Source organism: Erinaceus europaeus, unplaced genomic scaffold (genome assembly GCF_950295315.1).
Source record: "Erinaceus europaeus unplaced genomic scaffold, mEriEur2.1 scaffold_982, whole genome shotgun sequence".
Classification (NCBI taxonomy): Eukaryota; Metazoa; Chordata; class Mammalia; order Eulipotyphla; family Erinaceidae; genus Erinaceus; species Erinaceus europaeus.
This window is the reverse complement of record NW_026647441.1, coordinates 23308-40645: the sequence shown is the minus strand read 5'-3', so window position 1 is coordinate 40645 and position 17338 is coordinate 23308. Positions and strand designations below refer to the sequence as shown.

General features: G+C 41.3%; 1 protein-coding gene across 1 annotated transcript; it reads left to right on the top strand.

The window, feature by feature from the left end:
• Positions 1-1664: 1664 nt before the first annotated feature.
• CUNH7orf25 (chromosome unknown C7orf25 homolog) lies at positions 1665-3531 on the top strand. Its single transcript, XM_060184004.1, has one exon. The coding sequence runs from the start codon at positions 1712-1714 to the stop codon at positions 2975-2977; it is 1266 nt and encodes a 421-aa protein (XP_060039987.1). The 5' UTR covers positions 1665-1711; the 3' UTR covers positions 2978-3531.
• The last annotated feature ends 13807 nt before the right edge of the window (positions 3532-17338 follow it).

Genomic DNA, 17338 nt, shown 5'->3' with positions numbered 1-17338 from the left:
TACTCAACCAGGTGCGCCACCACCCGGCCCCTCTCTCCCTTTCTCTCTACCCACTCCCCTCAGTTTCTTTTTTCTTTTTAATATATTTTATTTATTTATTTATGAGAAACATAGGAGAGAGAAAGAACCAGGCATCACCCTGGTACATGTGCTGCCGGGGATTGAACTCAGGACCTCATGCTTGAGAGTCAGTGCTTTATCCACTGCAACACCTCCCAGACCACTCCCCTCAATTTCTGTGCAATAAATAAATAAAGATCTAAAAATAAATAAATAAAAAGAATACCAAGGGGGGGTAGGGCGGTGGCACAGCGGGTTAAGCAAACATAACAAAGCGCAAGGACTGGCCTGCGGATCAGGGTAAGGATCCCGGTTTGAACCCCTGGCTCCCCACTGGCAGTGTGGTCGCTTCACAAGTGGTGAAGCTGGTCTGCAGGTGTCTGTCTTTCTCTTCCTCTCTCTTATCTAACCTAATTTCTCTGTCCTATCAAAAAAAAAAAAAAAGCTGACAGCGGTGGATTTGTAGTGCTGGCACCTTGCCCCAGTGACTAGAGGCAAAAAAAAACCCCACAAAAAACAAGTAGTAGAACACATAGCCCTTTGAGGATGGGAAGTAGTGCCATCAAAGGTGCACTCAACCAGGTGTGCTACCATCTGGCCCCTTTCTGAGCCTTTTATTAAAATACATCTACAAGGGAGTCCTGCAGTAGCGCATGTGGTGCAAAGCCAAGGACTGGTGTAAGGATCCCTGTTTGAGCCCCCGGCTCCCCACCTGCAGGGGAGTAGCTTCACAGCTGGTGAAGCAGGTCTGCAGGTGTCTGTCTTTCCTTCTCTCTGTCTTCCCCTCCTCTCTCCATTTCTCTCCTATCCAACAACGACGACATCAGTAACAACAACAAGGCAACAAAAGGAAATATTTTATATGTATATATATATATATATATATATATACACACATACAAAAAATGAAGTCTGTCAGGGAAGTCTTTAGCACATTATGGAATCTTCCACATTTTATCTCCACCCCTCCAACTTGCTGCAGACCCCATGACCTTCAGGCTGAAGAAACAAAAGCTTAAAAATGCATGAAGATTCATCATTCTAAAAGAAGAGTTCAAAAGCAGAGCTATAAGTCCTTTACTTACTTGGTAGAGAAATAAGTCACTCCAGAATGAAATAGGCAGAAGCCCAGTTTCATAGATTCAGCCTCCCCAAGTTTTATTTCTGGACTGATATTTTATAATCTCTAGTGAAGAATTGATTGACCATAGTTTTTTTTGTTTGTTTGTTTGTTTTTTTAATCTTTATCTATTGGATAGAGACAGCCAGGAATTGAGAAGGTAGGGGAGATAGGGAGAGGGACAGATAACTGCAGCCCTGCTTCACCACTTATGAAGCTTTCCCCCGGCAGGTAGGGACCAGGGACTTGAACCCGGGTCCTTGTGCATTATAATGTGTGCATTCAACCAGGTAGGCCACCACCTGGCCCCTGGAGAACTCCTTAGTATTTGTTTGTTTTACCAGAGCACTGTTCAGCTCTGCCATATGGTAGTGTGGGGGACTGAACCTGGATCTTTGGAGCCACAGGGATAAGAGCCTTTTTTGCATAACCGTTATGCTGTCTACCCCCACTATGCCCAAAGTTTTGAGGGTTGTTTCAAATTGCTTAATTGTTTTCTTCTTTTCATAGGAAAGGAATAATGCTGTCATCATGTCTGCACACTCCATGCTCTGTGAACGAATCGCCGTAGCCAAGGAACTGATCAAGAGAGCAGAATTACTTTCTAGGTCACGAAAAGGCGGCATAGAAGGCGGTGCAAAGCTGTGCAGCAAGTTGAAGTCAGAACTCAAATTCTTACAGAAAGTAGAAGCTGGAAAAGTGGCTATTAAGGAGTCCTATTTACAAAGCACAAATTTAACACACCTCCGAGCCATTGTGGAGTCAGCAGAAAACCTGGAAGAGGTCGTCAGTGTTCTTCATGTCTTTGGTTACACAGATGCCTTGGGAGAAAAGCAGACCCTTGTGGTGGATGTGGTTGCAAATGGTGGTCATACTTGGGTGAAAGCCATTGGCCGGAAGGCGGAAGCTCTGCATAACATTTGGCTGGGCAGGGGCCAGTATGGTGACAAAAGCATCATTGAGCAGGCGGAGGACTTCCTGCAGGCCAGCCACCAGCAGCCAGTGCAGTACAGCAACCCTCACATCATCTTTGCCTTTTACAACAGTGTCTCCAGCCCGATGGCTGAGAAGCTGAAAGAAATGGGCATATCTGTGAGGGGAGATATAGTAGCAGTTAATTCACTGTTAGATCACCCTGAAGAGCTCCAGCTAAGTGAGAGTGAGTCAGATGATGAGGGCCCTGAACATTTGCGAGTCACCAGAGTAGACCGAGACAATATCCTAGCAAGCGTTGCTTTCCCAACAGAGATTAAGGTTGATGTTTGCAAAAGAGTGAATCTGGACATCACTACTTTAATCACATACGTCTCTGCCCTCAGCTACGGAGGCTGCTACTTCATCTTCAAAGAGAAAGTGCTCACAGAACAAGCAGAGCAAGAAAGGAAAGAGCAGGTTCTACCCCAGCTGGAGATGTTTATGAAGGACAAGGAGTTGTTTGCTTGCGAATCTGCTGTCAAAGATTTTCAGTCTATTCTAGATACCTTAGGAGGGCCTGGGGAAAGAGAGAGGGCCGCTATGTTAATCAAGAGAATTAATGTGGTCCCAGACCAGCCTTCGGAGCGTGCCTTGAGATTAGTGGCCAGTTCAAAGATCAATAGTCGTTCCTTGACCATTTTTGGGACAGGAGATACCTTGAAAGCCATCACGATGACTGCCAATAGTGGTTTTGTCCGAGCTGCCAACAACCAGGGTGTTAAGTTTAGTGTTTTTATTCATCAGCCGAGAGCACTTACTGAGAGCAAAGAAGCTCTAGCCACCCCTTTACCAAAACACTATGTAACTGACAACACACACTGAAGATAACCTTTAAATGTTGTCGTGGAAATACGTTATACCAAAGGTTGGGGTAGTCACAACTTCATTGAGAGAAAAACTAGGTCTTAGAAAAAAAAAAAAATCATACTTGGGATTCTTAACTTGGTAGAGTTGTGTTTCTCATTCACAAAATATTTAACCTCCTGAAATCTTTAAATATCATTCTTATTTACCAAACGGTCTGTTGCAGCTAAGCAGGAATACATCTAGGTAAGGCTTTTGGCTGCACCACAGGACTTTTTGTTTGATTCAATAAGCCTAAAAACCTCTTTGCTGGTAATCACATCTCACGAACTGTGACTACACTACACTGCGCATCAAATCTCTGGAGAAAACTAAAGCTTGTTTTTCATCGTAGTGTGTCATCCATTGATGTGGCTTGAGGCTGGGAGTTAATTGTTTACGATTTTAGATTAAAAAAGCTATGTCCCATCAATAATGAAAAGAGACTTATTTGTTGCGTGTTAAGCCCAGTCGTACGGGTATGTTTACGAAGTGCATTAATACAGAAAATAAAGTTAATTCTGATTGTGTGAGTCCCCATGAGTTTTTTGACATTTGTGTGGGCAGAAAGATAGGCAAATCATATAACTCTTTAAGCCCAGGATACTTAAGGTAAAGTAATGTTTTGAATACAAGGATTCAAAACATTGAAGGATTATATAGAATATTTTAAGAGCATTCATAGGTTCATTTTGAACACAATCCCCATATTGCAAATATTTGCATTAAGAATACCACTTTATTGTTGGCAAATGGCAGGAGAGATAATGGTTACTTCATTATCATGGAGTAGTGGCAGGAGAGACTGCCTGTTCTATGGCACAAGTTGTAATTAAAAACAAACCATGGGGGAGGGTGGGCGAGAGGAGGAAGATAGCATAATGGTCATGCAAAGAGACTCATTCCTGAGATTCCAAGGTCCCAGGTTCAGTCCCCCACACCACCATAAACCTGAGCTGAGCTGTGCTCTGGTGGAAATAAAACATCATACCCACACTCCACTGGGGTGCTTTATTAATTTGCAAGGAAACAAAAACAATTAGGGAAGCGTTAATAGATATTTGTTACATCTCAAAAACTGGGAAATTCAGTTTTACAAGTGTTGAACTAAAATTCTAGTACCAGAACCTGATTTTGCCTGCCTGACTTCTTTCTACTCCACCAACTGCTTTGTGAATAGAAAGGCTCAAATTTCAACCATATTGATGGTTAGGGAGGTAGAATTTGATTTTCAGGCCCCTGAATAGTGAGGTGAAATGCAAAATTAAATATTTATTTTTAAAGAAAATCTATTAACTCAGAACTCATTTCCTCGAGGAGAAAAGGTTTTCATTGAGTTTGTAAGTTAGTGCAGAAAGTGTATATAACTTGCATTGTAACTGAAATTGATGTTAGAGAAATTGCACCAGAAGTACTGAACATAATTAAAATGGCTTCATATGAAGGATGAATGATTAATTTGGCCTAAGAAATGTCTGAGGTGGAGGTAAATGATGTGTAGTTGAAAATTCTGCTGAAAATACTATGGGGAAAGTGTCAGAGTAATTCTTGCCAGGAAGTCGGAGCCTAAGTGACATGTGAGGGATTTAAGTTTGAGGTTTTACTAAATGGGGACAGGGAGTGGGATTAAGGTACAGACATACGAATATGAAGACCTGTACAGAGACCAGGCTTATGAGCGTGGGTTATGAAATTGGAGATGAAGCTAGAGAAGCAGAAGTTCTCTGTTGAGCTTGACATTGGGAAATTTTAAAAACGGGTCAAAGGTCCTATAGTGTGAAGCAAGAATTTAGAGAAGGAGAAAGAATGAACTCTAACGACCTTGGCTAAAGCAGAATTGATGGGGTGCTTATTGGGGTTCCTCATTTACTAGACATCAAGTGCCTCACATGTGCTAGAGTCAGTGTGAAGGTATATATTATAAAAAAAAATTAAACGGTGGTCTGGGACATGGCGCAATGAATAAAGCACTGGGTCCTGAATTCGATCCCTGGCAACACGTACCAGAGTGATGTCTGGTTCTTTCTCTCATTCCTATCTTTCTCATGAATAAATAAATAAATTCTTAAAAAAAAAATTGTCTATACATCTTTAATATGTGTGATTTACTTTTGGATTTAATATGAAATTAGACATATTTCCTTTCTCTTTAAAGTGTCACATATGATTTTACTGATTTTGCATAGGAACAGAGAGAAATTGAGTGGCAACAGAAAGTGAGAGAATAGAGACACTTGAAGCTTCCCTCCTGGCAGGTGGAAACTGGAGGCTTGAACCTTGGTACCTGTGCATTGTGATATGTGCTGTACTGACAGTGCCACTGCCTGCCCCTTCCTCCCTGGAGATTAGACATTTTTTAAAAAATATTTATTCATTTATTCCCTTTGGTTGCCCTTGTTTTATTGTGGTAGTTATTATTGTTGTTGTCATTGTTGGATAGGACAGAGAGAAATGGAGAGAAGAGGGGAAGACGGAAAAGGGGAGAGAAAGATAGACACCTGCAGACCTGCTTCATCCTCTGTGATTGGACTCTCCTGCAGGTGGGTAGCCGGGGCCGAACTGGGATCCTTAAACTGGTCCTTGCACTTTGCACCACCTGTTCTTAACCCACTGCTTAATCCCAATTAGGCATATTTTTAAGAACATGAAAATGAATGTAAGTTTTTTTTCTTCTACAACTTCAGTTTTGCTCTTTAAGCAGAACTGCATTTTGTGTTCTCAGACTAGACTGATACATTAACATTTTAGATACACCATGTAGAAAAACAAACATCACATTCACTTCACCCCTCCCCAGCATGAGATACACTATGAACAAAAGAACAGATTCTTCCTGGGAGGCCCTGTGGAGACAGAATAAAGATTACCTTTGAGACAAAGAGCTCTAAAGAGAGTCCTGTTTATGAAGAGGAAAGAACTTCTGGTTTTTTTGTTTCTACCTTGCTCCTCTTAGGCTAACTTTTACTCCTTACTGACCTTTCTCTTCTTCCTGGGGGAAGATGATTTATTACTTGAACAGACTTTTCTTTCTTCTTTACAAAGTTCTCTGTTAGGAAACTATTTAGGATGTTGTCTAAAACCCTGTGGCGGGTTACTCAGATTGTCTGATTCTCTCCAAGGAAGCACACAGGGGCCTTATAAATTTCTCTTTGCTTTTTCTTTTATTCGTCTGCCCCATATGCGTTTAATCATTTGTCCACTTTTAAGAAACCAGGAGGGTGTAGGATGATTTCTTCATACCTCTAACATTTCAATATAGTTTTGAAGACTAGTTCAATATAAATTCACTCTTCTCATACATGTTCAAAGTTTCTATTCTGCTAGACTGTCTAAGTGAATGAATGCCCAAGTGAATTCTGACCCCATTTTTAAAAAACGTTTTTATTAGAGGATTAATGGTTTACAGTCAACTGTAAAATACAATAGTTTGTACATGTGTAACATTTCTCAGTTTTCCACATCACAATTCAACCCGAAGTAGGTCCTCCTCCCTCTTCATGTTCTAAGCCTGAACCCTCCCCCCTCCCCCCAGAGTCTTACTTCAGTGCAATACACCAATCACTTTTATTTACTTAGCTCCGTGCTATGTTAAGGAGCGTTACCTTCTCAAATGGTAGGCTTGATATTAAAAAAACAAACAAACAAACAAACAAAAAAAAACATAGCACAGTGGGTTAAGTGAATGTGGCGCAAAGCGCAGGGACTGGCATAAGGATCCTGGTTCGAGCCCCGGCTCCCCACCTGCAGGGGAGTCGCTTCACAGGCGGTGAAGCAGGTCTGCAGGTGTCTATCTTTCTCTCCCCCTCTGTCTTCCCCTCCTCTCTCCATTTCTCTCTGTCCTATCCAACAACAACGACATCAATAACTACAACAATAAAAAACAACAAGGGCAACAAAAGGGAATAAATAAATACTTAAAACAAACAAACTCTGTGAAGGACTCAAGAGACTAACCTGGGAGTATTTGTGTGAGTAATCCTGGACAGTCAAAGGGATTCTAGTTGGGAGTGTCTGGCAATACCTGTGAAGTGCACGTTGTTCATGTGGTTGTGGGGGAACCAGGGTTCAAGGCTGTGTCTAAAAGCAGTTTTCTTCTAAAGTTTGGTCGACAAGAGTTTAGGGTCTTAAGTGCATGGTAGTGAGTTTGAACAGGCCTGGACAAGACAAAAGATTTGCCATTGCTAGTGTCCTAAGGTGTCTGTGCACAGAGTTTGAATAGGCTGGAGAGCTGGGGCTTCCGTGCTAGGGAGAGTCTGCAAAGACAGCCTGTAAAAAATGCACACTCTATGTCTCTCTGTCTGGTTGGTTCATCTTTTGGATGAAGGTGGAATATTCCTCAACAATTTTCTCTTCCAGAGTCTGTTACTATGGAAACTGAGATCTAGTGAAGTGTCTGCCAGCTGAACCCATCAAGGTTGTGAGATGGAGGAACCAAAAAAAAAAAAAAAAAAAAAGCACCTGCCAGTAATTTCTATGGAAATTACACCCTGCAGCTTCTTATCACCAGTCCAGTGGGTGTTAGAGTTTTTTTTTTTTTTTTTACACATTTTTATTTATTTATTAATGAGGACGATAGGAGGAGAGAGAGAAAGAACCAGATATCACTGTAGTACATGTGCTGCTGGGGATTGAACTGGGGACCTCATGCTTGAGAATCCAATGCTTTATCCACTGCACCACCTCCTGGATCACGAATTGCAGGTTTTGTTTTTTTTTTTAATTATTTATTCCCTTTTGTTGTCCTTGTTGCTTTATTGTTGTAGTTATTATTGAGGTTGTCGTTGTCGGACAGGACAGAGAGAAATGGAGAGAGGAGGGGAAGGCAGAGAGGGGGAGAGAAAGACACCTGCAGACCTGCTTCACCGCCTGTGAAGCGACTCCCCTGCAGGTGGGGAGCCGGGGCTTGAACCGGGTCCCTAGCTGGTCCTTGCGCTCTGCGCCACCTGCGCCCGACTGCTGTACTACTGCCCGACTTCCGAATTGCAGGGTTTTAACACAAACTCCTCCTGTTGCTCCTTCAAAGAATTTCTTCCTAACTATAGTTAGCTGTTGCATGGTGCCATGTTTTTCTTGATGTGAGCAACTCTTTATCTCTTTTATCATAAATCTTTAAAAAAGATATTTATTTTATTTGACACAAAAGAGGGCAATTGAGAGGGACAGGGGAGACAGAGATAGAGATAGAGATACGGAGATCAGCAGCACTGCTTCACTGCTCAAGAAGCTTCCCTCCTCTAGGTGGGAGCTGGGGGCTTGAACCTGGGTCCTTGTGCATGGTGACGTGTGTGCTCAACTGTGTGTACCTCTGCCCAGTCCCTTTTTACTTTATTTTCTTCATGTGATGCCAAGACTAAGTTCAAGGTCTCAGACATGTATGTTACCACTGAGTCACCTTCTTGACCCAACTTTTTTCTCCCACTTTCAAAATGACAGAGAAAGAGGAAAAGAGAGAACCGTGAACCTCCACCCTACCATTCATAGAGTTTTTGCTCCTTCCTTGTGGTGCTGGGATAGGACTCATGGCTACAAGCATGCAAAATGGAAGACTTATCACTGAGCCATGGCCTAACAAACAACTACAACACACATCTACAGTATGATCCTCTAGACCTGGGAATATACACAAATATACACATGCACACATATGTACCTACACTTTCTACAATAAAATAAAGGAAATCGGGCGGTAGCGCAGCGGGTTAAGTGCACGTGGTGCAAAGCGCAGGGACCGGTGTAAGGATTCCGCTTCTAGCCCCTGGCTCCCCACCTGCAGGGGAGTCGCTTCACAGGCGGTGAAGCCGGTCTGTAGGTGTCTAGCTTTCTCTTCCCCCTTTCTATCTTCCCCTCCTCTCTCCATTTCTCTCTGTCCCAATCCAACAACGATGACATCAACAACAACAACAATAACTACAACAAAAAGGGAAAATAAATATATAAAATTAAATTAAATTAAATTAAATTAAATTAAAAAATGGTCTGGGAGGTGATGCAGTGATAAAGCATTGGATTCTCAGGCATGAGGCTCCGAGTTCAATCCCTGGCAGCACATGTACCAGAATGATGTCTGGTTCTTTCTCTCTCTCCTCCTATCTCTCTCATTAATAAAAATAAATACATTCTTAAATAAAATAAAATAAAATATCATGAAAGCATAGAGAAAAATAAAACTTTGACTTCAGATTGGTGTTGAAAGCCTGCTGGGAGCAAATTTAGGGCTAAAAAAATAAAAGCACGATGAGAAGGGAAAACACAAAGCAGAACTTGGACTGGGTTTAGTGCACTGCACCAAAGTCAAAGACTCTGGGGCTGGGGAGGGTTCAGGTCCTGGAACAGGATGGCAGAGGAGGACCTAGTGGGGGTCGAATTGTTATGTGGAAAACTGAACAATGTTGCACATGTACAAACTACTGTATTTTCTTGTTGACTGTAAACCATTAATCCCCCCAACAAAGAAATCCAAAATATCCAAGAGCTACTTTCTCTGCAGAAGTAGGTTCTCAACTTAAAAGAAAGAAAATGGGCTACTCTCCACAGAGAACTTTACATCATATTAATATATTTTTAACTTTATATTATCTTTTTTTATTGGACATCGACAGCCAGAAATCAAGGGGGAAGGGGATGATAGACAGGAAGAGAGACAGACAGACACTGCTTCACCACTTGTAAAAGCGTTCCCCCTGCAGGTGGGGACCAGGGGCTCCGACGTGGGTCCTCGAGCATTGTAACATGTGTGTTCAAGCAAATGTGCCACCACCTGGCCCCCATATTAATATTTTAAAGTCACAAAACAAAGTGCTTGTCAGTGGGGGCATATGGTACTACTCCTGGTAAGACAATATGTGAATAACCCTCCAAAGTCTCACAGGTTTTACACTGAAACATAAAACTATCCCAGGTGAAAGGAGATGCAAATTAGGAGACAAAAACTTGAGTCAGTGACTTTATTGATCAGGTGAATACTCTTTTCTGGCTTTCTAGGACTTCCTGCTGTTTTAGGAAACTGGAATAGGTATTAAATGGAGTAAGTCTGATTGGCGTATGCTTATGGGAATAAAAAGACATTTTTATATACAAAGGAAGGACTTGGGTATGCTCTCCCTCTAGAAAGTGGCACTAACATTCCTTTAACTGTTAGCTTCTGTTTCTCTTAAAAATAATCAATTTGATATGCAGACATAGTTTCCTAATTTGGATAAAATTGAGGATGCAGGAATTAAGGATTTGGGTAACCCTCTTTGTACGGTTCAGCTCAGGTGAATACAGTTCCAGAGACAGAAAGAATAGATTCGAAATTCAGGTTTTCTACTTACTTGACATTTCCACTAGGAGGCAGCACAGTGTAATAGTTAGGCATTGACTTGATTTCTCATATTGTCTTTTTTTTTTTGCCTTCACTTTAGGGTTATTGTTGGGGCTCAGTGCCTGCACCATGAATCCACTGCTCCTGGAGCCCATTTTTCCCCCTTTTACTGCCCTTGTCATGGTTATTATTGTTATTGTTGATGTCGTTCGTTGTTGGATAGGACAGAGGGAAATGGAGAGAGGAGGGGAAGAGAGGGACAGAGAAAGATAGACACCTGCAGACCTGCTTCACCGCCTGTGAAGCAACTCCCCTGCAGGTGGGGAGCCGGGGGCTCGAACCCGGTCCTTCTGCACGTCCCTGCGCTTTGCGCCACGTGCGCTTAACCCGCTGCGCCACCTCCCGACCCCCCACTTTTTTTTTTAAATGAACCTTAGGAAAATGACAGCCTCACCAAGCTTTAGTTTCCTTATCTGTAAAACAAGAATATTATTCATTTTATAAGTTTCTTAAGAGGGATAAAGTCAGATGCATATAATATATATAATACTTGGAGGTGAATCTGGCTTAATAACCACCAGTTCTTGCTAGTTATCACACTTTCTGAACCATTTGTATTACTACTTTTAATTTTCATGATAATTGTTTTGGAAATTACTTGTTTATGGAAGTATTTACATTTTTTAAGTATCTACATTTTTATATATGTAACATGCTTACTTACAGAAACAAAAGAATAAGGAGAAGGTATTAACTACGGGACTTAAATTCAGTCCCTGATCATCCTCTCTGCAGTGTCCAAACCCTGCCTTTTAGGCTTGATTTCAAGTCCTTGGAGTAGACAATGGTGAGAAAAGATGCAGACACTCCTCAGGGTTGCATTGTAACACTTCCTAGAGGAAGTGTGGAGAACTAGGTGACCTTTAGTGCTTTAGTTCTTATAATTGTGTTTATTTATTTATTATTGTTATTATCTAGAGCATTGCTCAGCTCTGGCTTATGATGTTGTTGGGAATGGATTTTGAACCTGGGGCATCAGAGTCTCTGGTGTGAAAGTCTTTTTTTTTTTGGAAATTCTTTTTGAATGACTATTAAGCTACCTCTCCAGTTAGTTCTCCATCTCTCCCTTGTCCACCTCTTCCTGCTCCTTTTTTCTTTTTTTTTTTTAAATATATTTATTTATTCCCTTTTTGTTGCCTTTGTTTTATTGTTGTAGTTATTATTGTTGTTGTTGATGTCGTTGTTGTTGGATAGGACAGAGAGAAATGGAGAGAGGAGGGGAAGACAGGAGGAGAGAAAGATCGACACCTGCAGACCTACTCCACCGCCTATGAAGCTACCTCCCTACAGGTGGGGAGCCTGGGGCTCGAACCGGGATCCTTATGCTGGTCCTTGTGCTTTGCGCCTACTACGTTTAACCTGCTGCACTACTGCCCAACTCCCCCTTGCTCCTTTCTTCTTTCAGATTTTTTTTATTTATTTAATGAGCCGGAGAGAACAACATTGCATCATTCTGGCCTATTTAATGCCAGGGATGGAACTCAGAACCTTACATGTCTAAATTCTAAGCTCTAGCCCTGAGAGCAGCCTCCCTGTGGTGGAGGGGAGGAAGAAGGAACAGGGAAGGTTCCCTCTAAGCTCTGCTAGAAGATTCTAAACCAACTTCCACATGGGAGAATCACAAGAGAGGCAACCATGTTTTAGAGAGATGAACATTTATTGAGAGAAAGTAAAGAGACAGAAGGAAAGTACACCCCAAATGGGTGGGTGGATAAGAGAGAGAGAAAGGGAGGGAGGGAGGGAGAGGGAGAGAGAGAGAAAAGGGCAAAGAATCATGAGAGAGAGAGAGAGCAAAGAGCAAAGACTCATGAAGGGGTTGAGCTCCTTGGTCTTCCAGGTTTTATAGCTATTTCTGGGGATGTGTGGGTGGGGGACCCTGAGGCTGTGTACTCTAGTATTTGTCTTCAAATGCTCACATCTGGGTCTATCTGCATTTTATGGCCTTGCAATCAGGTAGGGAAGGAATGTTGGTGTGGGAGGCATTGGTGGCTGCTTTTGGCTAGAGGGATTGCTTTTCCTAAGCAGATTCCAGACACCTGGTTAACTATTTCATACTGATCCTCAAGTTTTTGCTTTTGTTTTTCATTTCTTTTCTTACTTTATCAGCCACCATAATTCCTTTTCTCCCCTTCAAATCAAAAGTGGTATGACAAGTAAAACACACTCTTAACTAAACATTCTTTGCTTTTAATACCTGTCAGCTCATTATCTAGAGAGACAAGGGTAACAAAAATATTGAATCATTTATTTGCCAAGCGGACCATTTTTGGATGTGACCTGTGATTCTGTTTTCTATATTTTACCATGAATACTGTGAAATAGATATCTGGCAGATAAGCAAAGAGAAGAAACCATCTTTCAGTATTTATATTCTGTATGTCATTTTCAGAGTTGATATTTTTGTCTTCACCTCTGGTTTGCTCTATTATTAATCCCACCATCTGGTGAGCTTCTAACTCCTTTGGCTTTTTTCTGTTGAAATTCTTGTGATCTTATAAATAAATAAATAAATAAGTAAATGGGAGGGGGAGCAATATGTGAGTTGGGGCCAGAAAGTTAAAATCAGAAGCTTGTGTCCAAGAGGGCACTTGTGCATTCTTTGCTGTGCCTCTTTGTTTTTCTCTATTGTTCAATGTGATTTTTATTCAAGAGAAGTTCAGTATTGTAGAGGAGAAAAGAAATCGCTGCACACCATTCTGGGTTCATGAAGGCTTTGCCGGTAATCAAATGAGTATGGAGGAGATTAATAAAAATATATATATATGAGAAATGTTTGAAGAACATGTGTGCTTCCTCTACACATGGGAGAGGGTCAGGAGTTCTGGGAAACTCACACCACATATCATCAGGCATCAAGGAAAAAACCTTGAGTACCAAAGACTTTGAGAACAAGAGAGGAGAGTTCTGTGAAACGTAAAGCAACGTCAGGCTCCTAGATGTCTCGGTCCGTCTGGGCTTGGTGGCCCTGGAGGGTGCAAATGCTCCGTCCTCTCTGTGTACCGAACTTTCTCTACAAGTCTCATTTAAAAGTAGTTTACATTCTCTCTCTTGTGTTTACAAGTAGGATGTTAATCTTTTTGCCAAAAGCAAAAAAAAAAAAAAGTAAAAGTAAAAAAAAGCAAAAAAGTAAAAGTAAAAAAGTAAAAGTAAAAAAAGGTAAAAGTAAAAAAAGTAAAAGTAAAAAAAAGTAAAAGTAAAAAAAAAGCAAAAGCAAAAAAAAAAAAAAGTAGGTTAACAGGTTTTTTGCACTTCCTCAATAGCATTCTCTTCCTGTATGATTTCTAGAATACAGAACATTGGATGAAAAGGAAAGTAAAAGAAAGAAAAAACATAAGGAAGAAAGAAAGGAAGGAAGAAAGAACTATAGGGCAAAATTATAATTCCAGAGAAAACTCAAAGAGAAAAAGATAGAATGGGGGATGCCAACAGACACTACTAATTTCTAAAAACATCTAGTTTTCCTTTCACCTCTCAGGAGTGTAGATTCTAAGCAAGCCACCAAGTTCTAGATATTACTATGATCTCATCCTGACCTCCCTGGGTAGATATTCTCGTCAACTTGTCCCAGAACCTCCACTCAGAACCCTACCATAGTAGGAAAAGATAGAGGCAGGTGGGGGGTGTGGATTAACCAGGAAACATCAATATTAAAGCAAAAAAGCAATTACAGAAGCCAGAACACCTTACTTCTGTATACCAAAAATAATTTTAGTCCATACTCCCAGAGAAGGAAATATTAGAGGGTGAGTAGAACTGGAGTTCCACTGGGAACTTTGTTTTTGCCTCATTGTTGAGAGGGAAGAGGATTTAAAACCCACCTGAGGAAGTCAGGCCCTGTTTCCCTTATAGGAGAAGGAAGAAAAAGAAAAGGAAATACACTCAGAAGTTATAATAGGTGTGGGTGAGGCACAGAAAGGAAGTGAAGTGGAGGGAGTAGAAGTGAGTAAAAATGGGCGTCAGCTTCCACATGGAGTTATTTATCTTTGGCCAAACGGACCACATGCTTCTCTGGTGTGTGCCTTCTTATTTTCCCGATTAAAAGTTTAAAATATCTGAAAAGAAAACAGCAAACAGACAGAAATTCTATGAAGAATATTTAGATAAGTAAGGGGGGAGGAAAGCCTTTAACAATGGAATAAAAACCAGTCATTTGAGTTTTACAAGTACAAAAACAAAAGAGTCATGGGACATATACTCAATGGAGCACTTTCAGTAGTTAAAAAAAAGGCTATATTATATCCTGTGGGACAAAATGAATGGAACGAGCAGTTATTATGTCTAGTGACATAAATAAATGATGGGACAACTACTGCATGATTCCATCATATGTGAAATACAGAGAATTGAGACACTTGAGGAAAATGTTTATATTGATATATAGTCAAGTCCTATCTGTGACCTATGGTGGCTACTGCTGGAAGGGGTCAGGGGCACAGACTTTGGTGGTAGGAGTAGTGTAAAATTATATCCCTATTACCTTATAATCTTGTAAATCACTAATAAAGATATAAAAACAATAAAATAAAATGTTTATTAAAATGCAAATGGGAGTGTGTGCCAGCACACAGTACTAATTCTAATTTTTTTTTTTGCCTCCAGGGTTATTACTGGGGCTCAGTGCCTACACTATGAATTCACTCCTCCTGGAGGCTATTTTTTCCCTTTTGTTGCCCTGTTGTTTACCATTATTGTTGTCATTATTATTGTTGTTGTTCTTGCTGTTGTTATTGTTGGATAGGGCAGAAAGAAATCAAGAAAGGAGGGGAAGACAGAGAGGAGGAGAGAAAGATAGACACCTGCAGACCTGCTTTCACAACTTGTGAAGCAACCCCCCTGCAGGTGGGGAGCTGGAGACCTGAACAGGGATCCTCTTAACACCAGTCCTTGCGCTTGGTGCCATGTGCGCTTAACCCGCTGCACTACCACCCGGCCCCCTACAGTACTAATTTCTAAGAACAGCTATATTTCCTTCCACATTTATCAGGAATGTAGAGGTGGCCAGGAGGTGGGCCACCCAGTAGAGTGCACACACACACATCACGGTGCACAAAGTGCTGGGTACAAGCCCTGCCCCCCACCTGCAGGAAGAAAGCTTCATGAGCAGTAGAGCACTGTTGCAGGTTTGTTTTCACCTCTTTCTGCCTCTCTTCCTTCCTCTCTGTCTATTTGTCTCTCACCTCTATCAAAAAAAAAAAAAAAAAAGGAGAAGCAGAAACAGAAAGAAAGAAAGGAGAGGGGAGAGAGAGAGAAGAAAGGAGGAAGGAAGAGAAAGTGTTCACTGGGGATGGTGGAGTCAGCAGTCATTGAGGTCCAGTGACAACCCCGGAGCCAAAAGGAAAAAGAAAGAAAAGAGAAGGAAGGAGAGGAGAGGGAACAATGGGCTAGTAAAACAGCAAATTTTGAGCTGGAAATTTAGTCGAGTTTTTCTATGTAGAGTCACAGAGTAGGGAGCATTTGTGAACAGTGAAATATCCAAACAGGTTTCCTCACTTTCACCACGGGATTTAAGCGCCAGCACCCAGATCACTGTTGGCAGCTACTTCCTGGACAGGGTTTTTATGGGTCTCCTCAGTGGAGTCCCGGAATAAATGGTCCTAACATAGCAGCTTTATTTTAAACTGGCTTTGTCACCACAGTGGAATCATCTATTGAGGCTTGGCTAGGTGAAATAGTTATTTCTTATTTAAATATTGAGCTTAGGGTCTCAAGCTTGAGAGAGCTTTGAAAAATAATGATAAATTCACTAAAGAGATACAGCTCTACATTTGATTGTCTTTTTCATTCTGCAGAGTTTTTGCTGTTTTAAATTAGGGCAGTGAAATCAGAAGAAAGGGGCTCTGACCCAATTTATACCACAAGAGTTCAGTTAATCTAAGTACTTCTCCAGTACCTTTTGTAAGAATAATCCTGGGCCTATAAATGTTGATACAAGTGATCAGATAAGCGAGCCTGGAAAATAAGATCACCAAATTTGTACATTGCAAGGTTTTTTTTCTTTCTTTCTTTTTTTTTTTTCCCCTCCAGGGTTATTGCTGGGCTCGGTGCCTGCACCATGAATCCACCGCTCCTGGAAGCCATTTTTTTCCCCTTTTGTTGCCCTTGTTGTTGTAGCCTCGTTGTGGTTATTATTATTACCATTGTTGATATTGTTCATTGTTGGATAGGACAGAGAGAAATGGAGAGAGGAGGGGAAGACAGAGAGAGGGGGAGAGAAAGACAGACACCTGAAGACCTGCTTCACCACCTGTGAAGCGACTCCCCTGCAGGTGGGCAGCCGGGGGCTTGAACTGGGATCCTTCCGCCGGTCCCTGCGCTTTGCGCCACGTGCGCTTAACCCACTGCGCCACTGCCCGACCCCCGTAAGGTTTTTGATATATTAAACACAGACACTGTATTTTCTTAAAGCCAGTACTTGTATTTAATGTGTCCTAGGAAGGAAAATAATGTCTCCTATACCTAGAAATCAACAGAAATGCATAGCAGTCAGTCCAAGATAGTTAGCTTTCAAAATAATTTACCTTGCAACCCTTGCTTTTCTAGTTCAGATCTAACTAAATAGTGGTTTAGATTACTGATACGGTCTTTCTCTATTTCTTTTTTTCTTTCTTGTCTCTCTTTGTCTTTGTTCTCTTTCTTTCTCTCTTTCTTTCTTGCTTCCTCACTTTCTGTTTTCTTAATGAGGAATGGGGTTGTTGCAGGATAACAAGTTAACAGTGACTAGAACCTGAAGCTCAGGAATAAGTTCCAAACCCAAGTCTGTCGGAGACCAGGAACTGGTGGCTTAGTGGGAATGTAATATGCCCTGGTTTATTGATCACATACATCGCCTTTTATGTATCTCTTCACCGGAAATGACAAGGGAAAAGGAAATGACTAGGAGAGAGGACGGTGCAAAAAAAAAAAAAAAAAAAAAAAGCTTGAACAGTTCGAACATAGAAAGCTTCCATCTAACCAGTGGGGATTAAACCAACAACTCA

Bases quoted from the DNA above. Each gene is read 5' to 3' on its own strand.
- CUNH7orf25 (XM_060184004.1), top strand. From the start codon at position 1,712: ATGTCTGCACACTCCATGCTCTGTGAACGAATCGCCGTAGCCAAGGAA.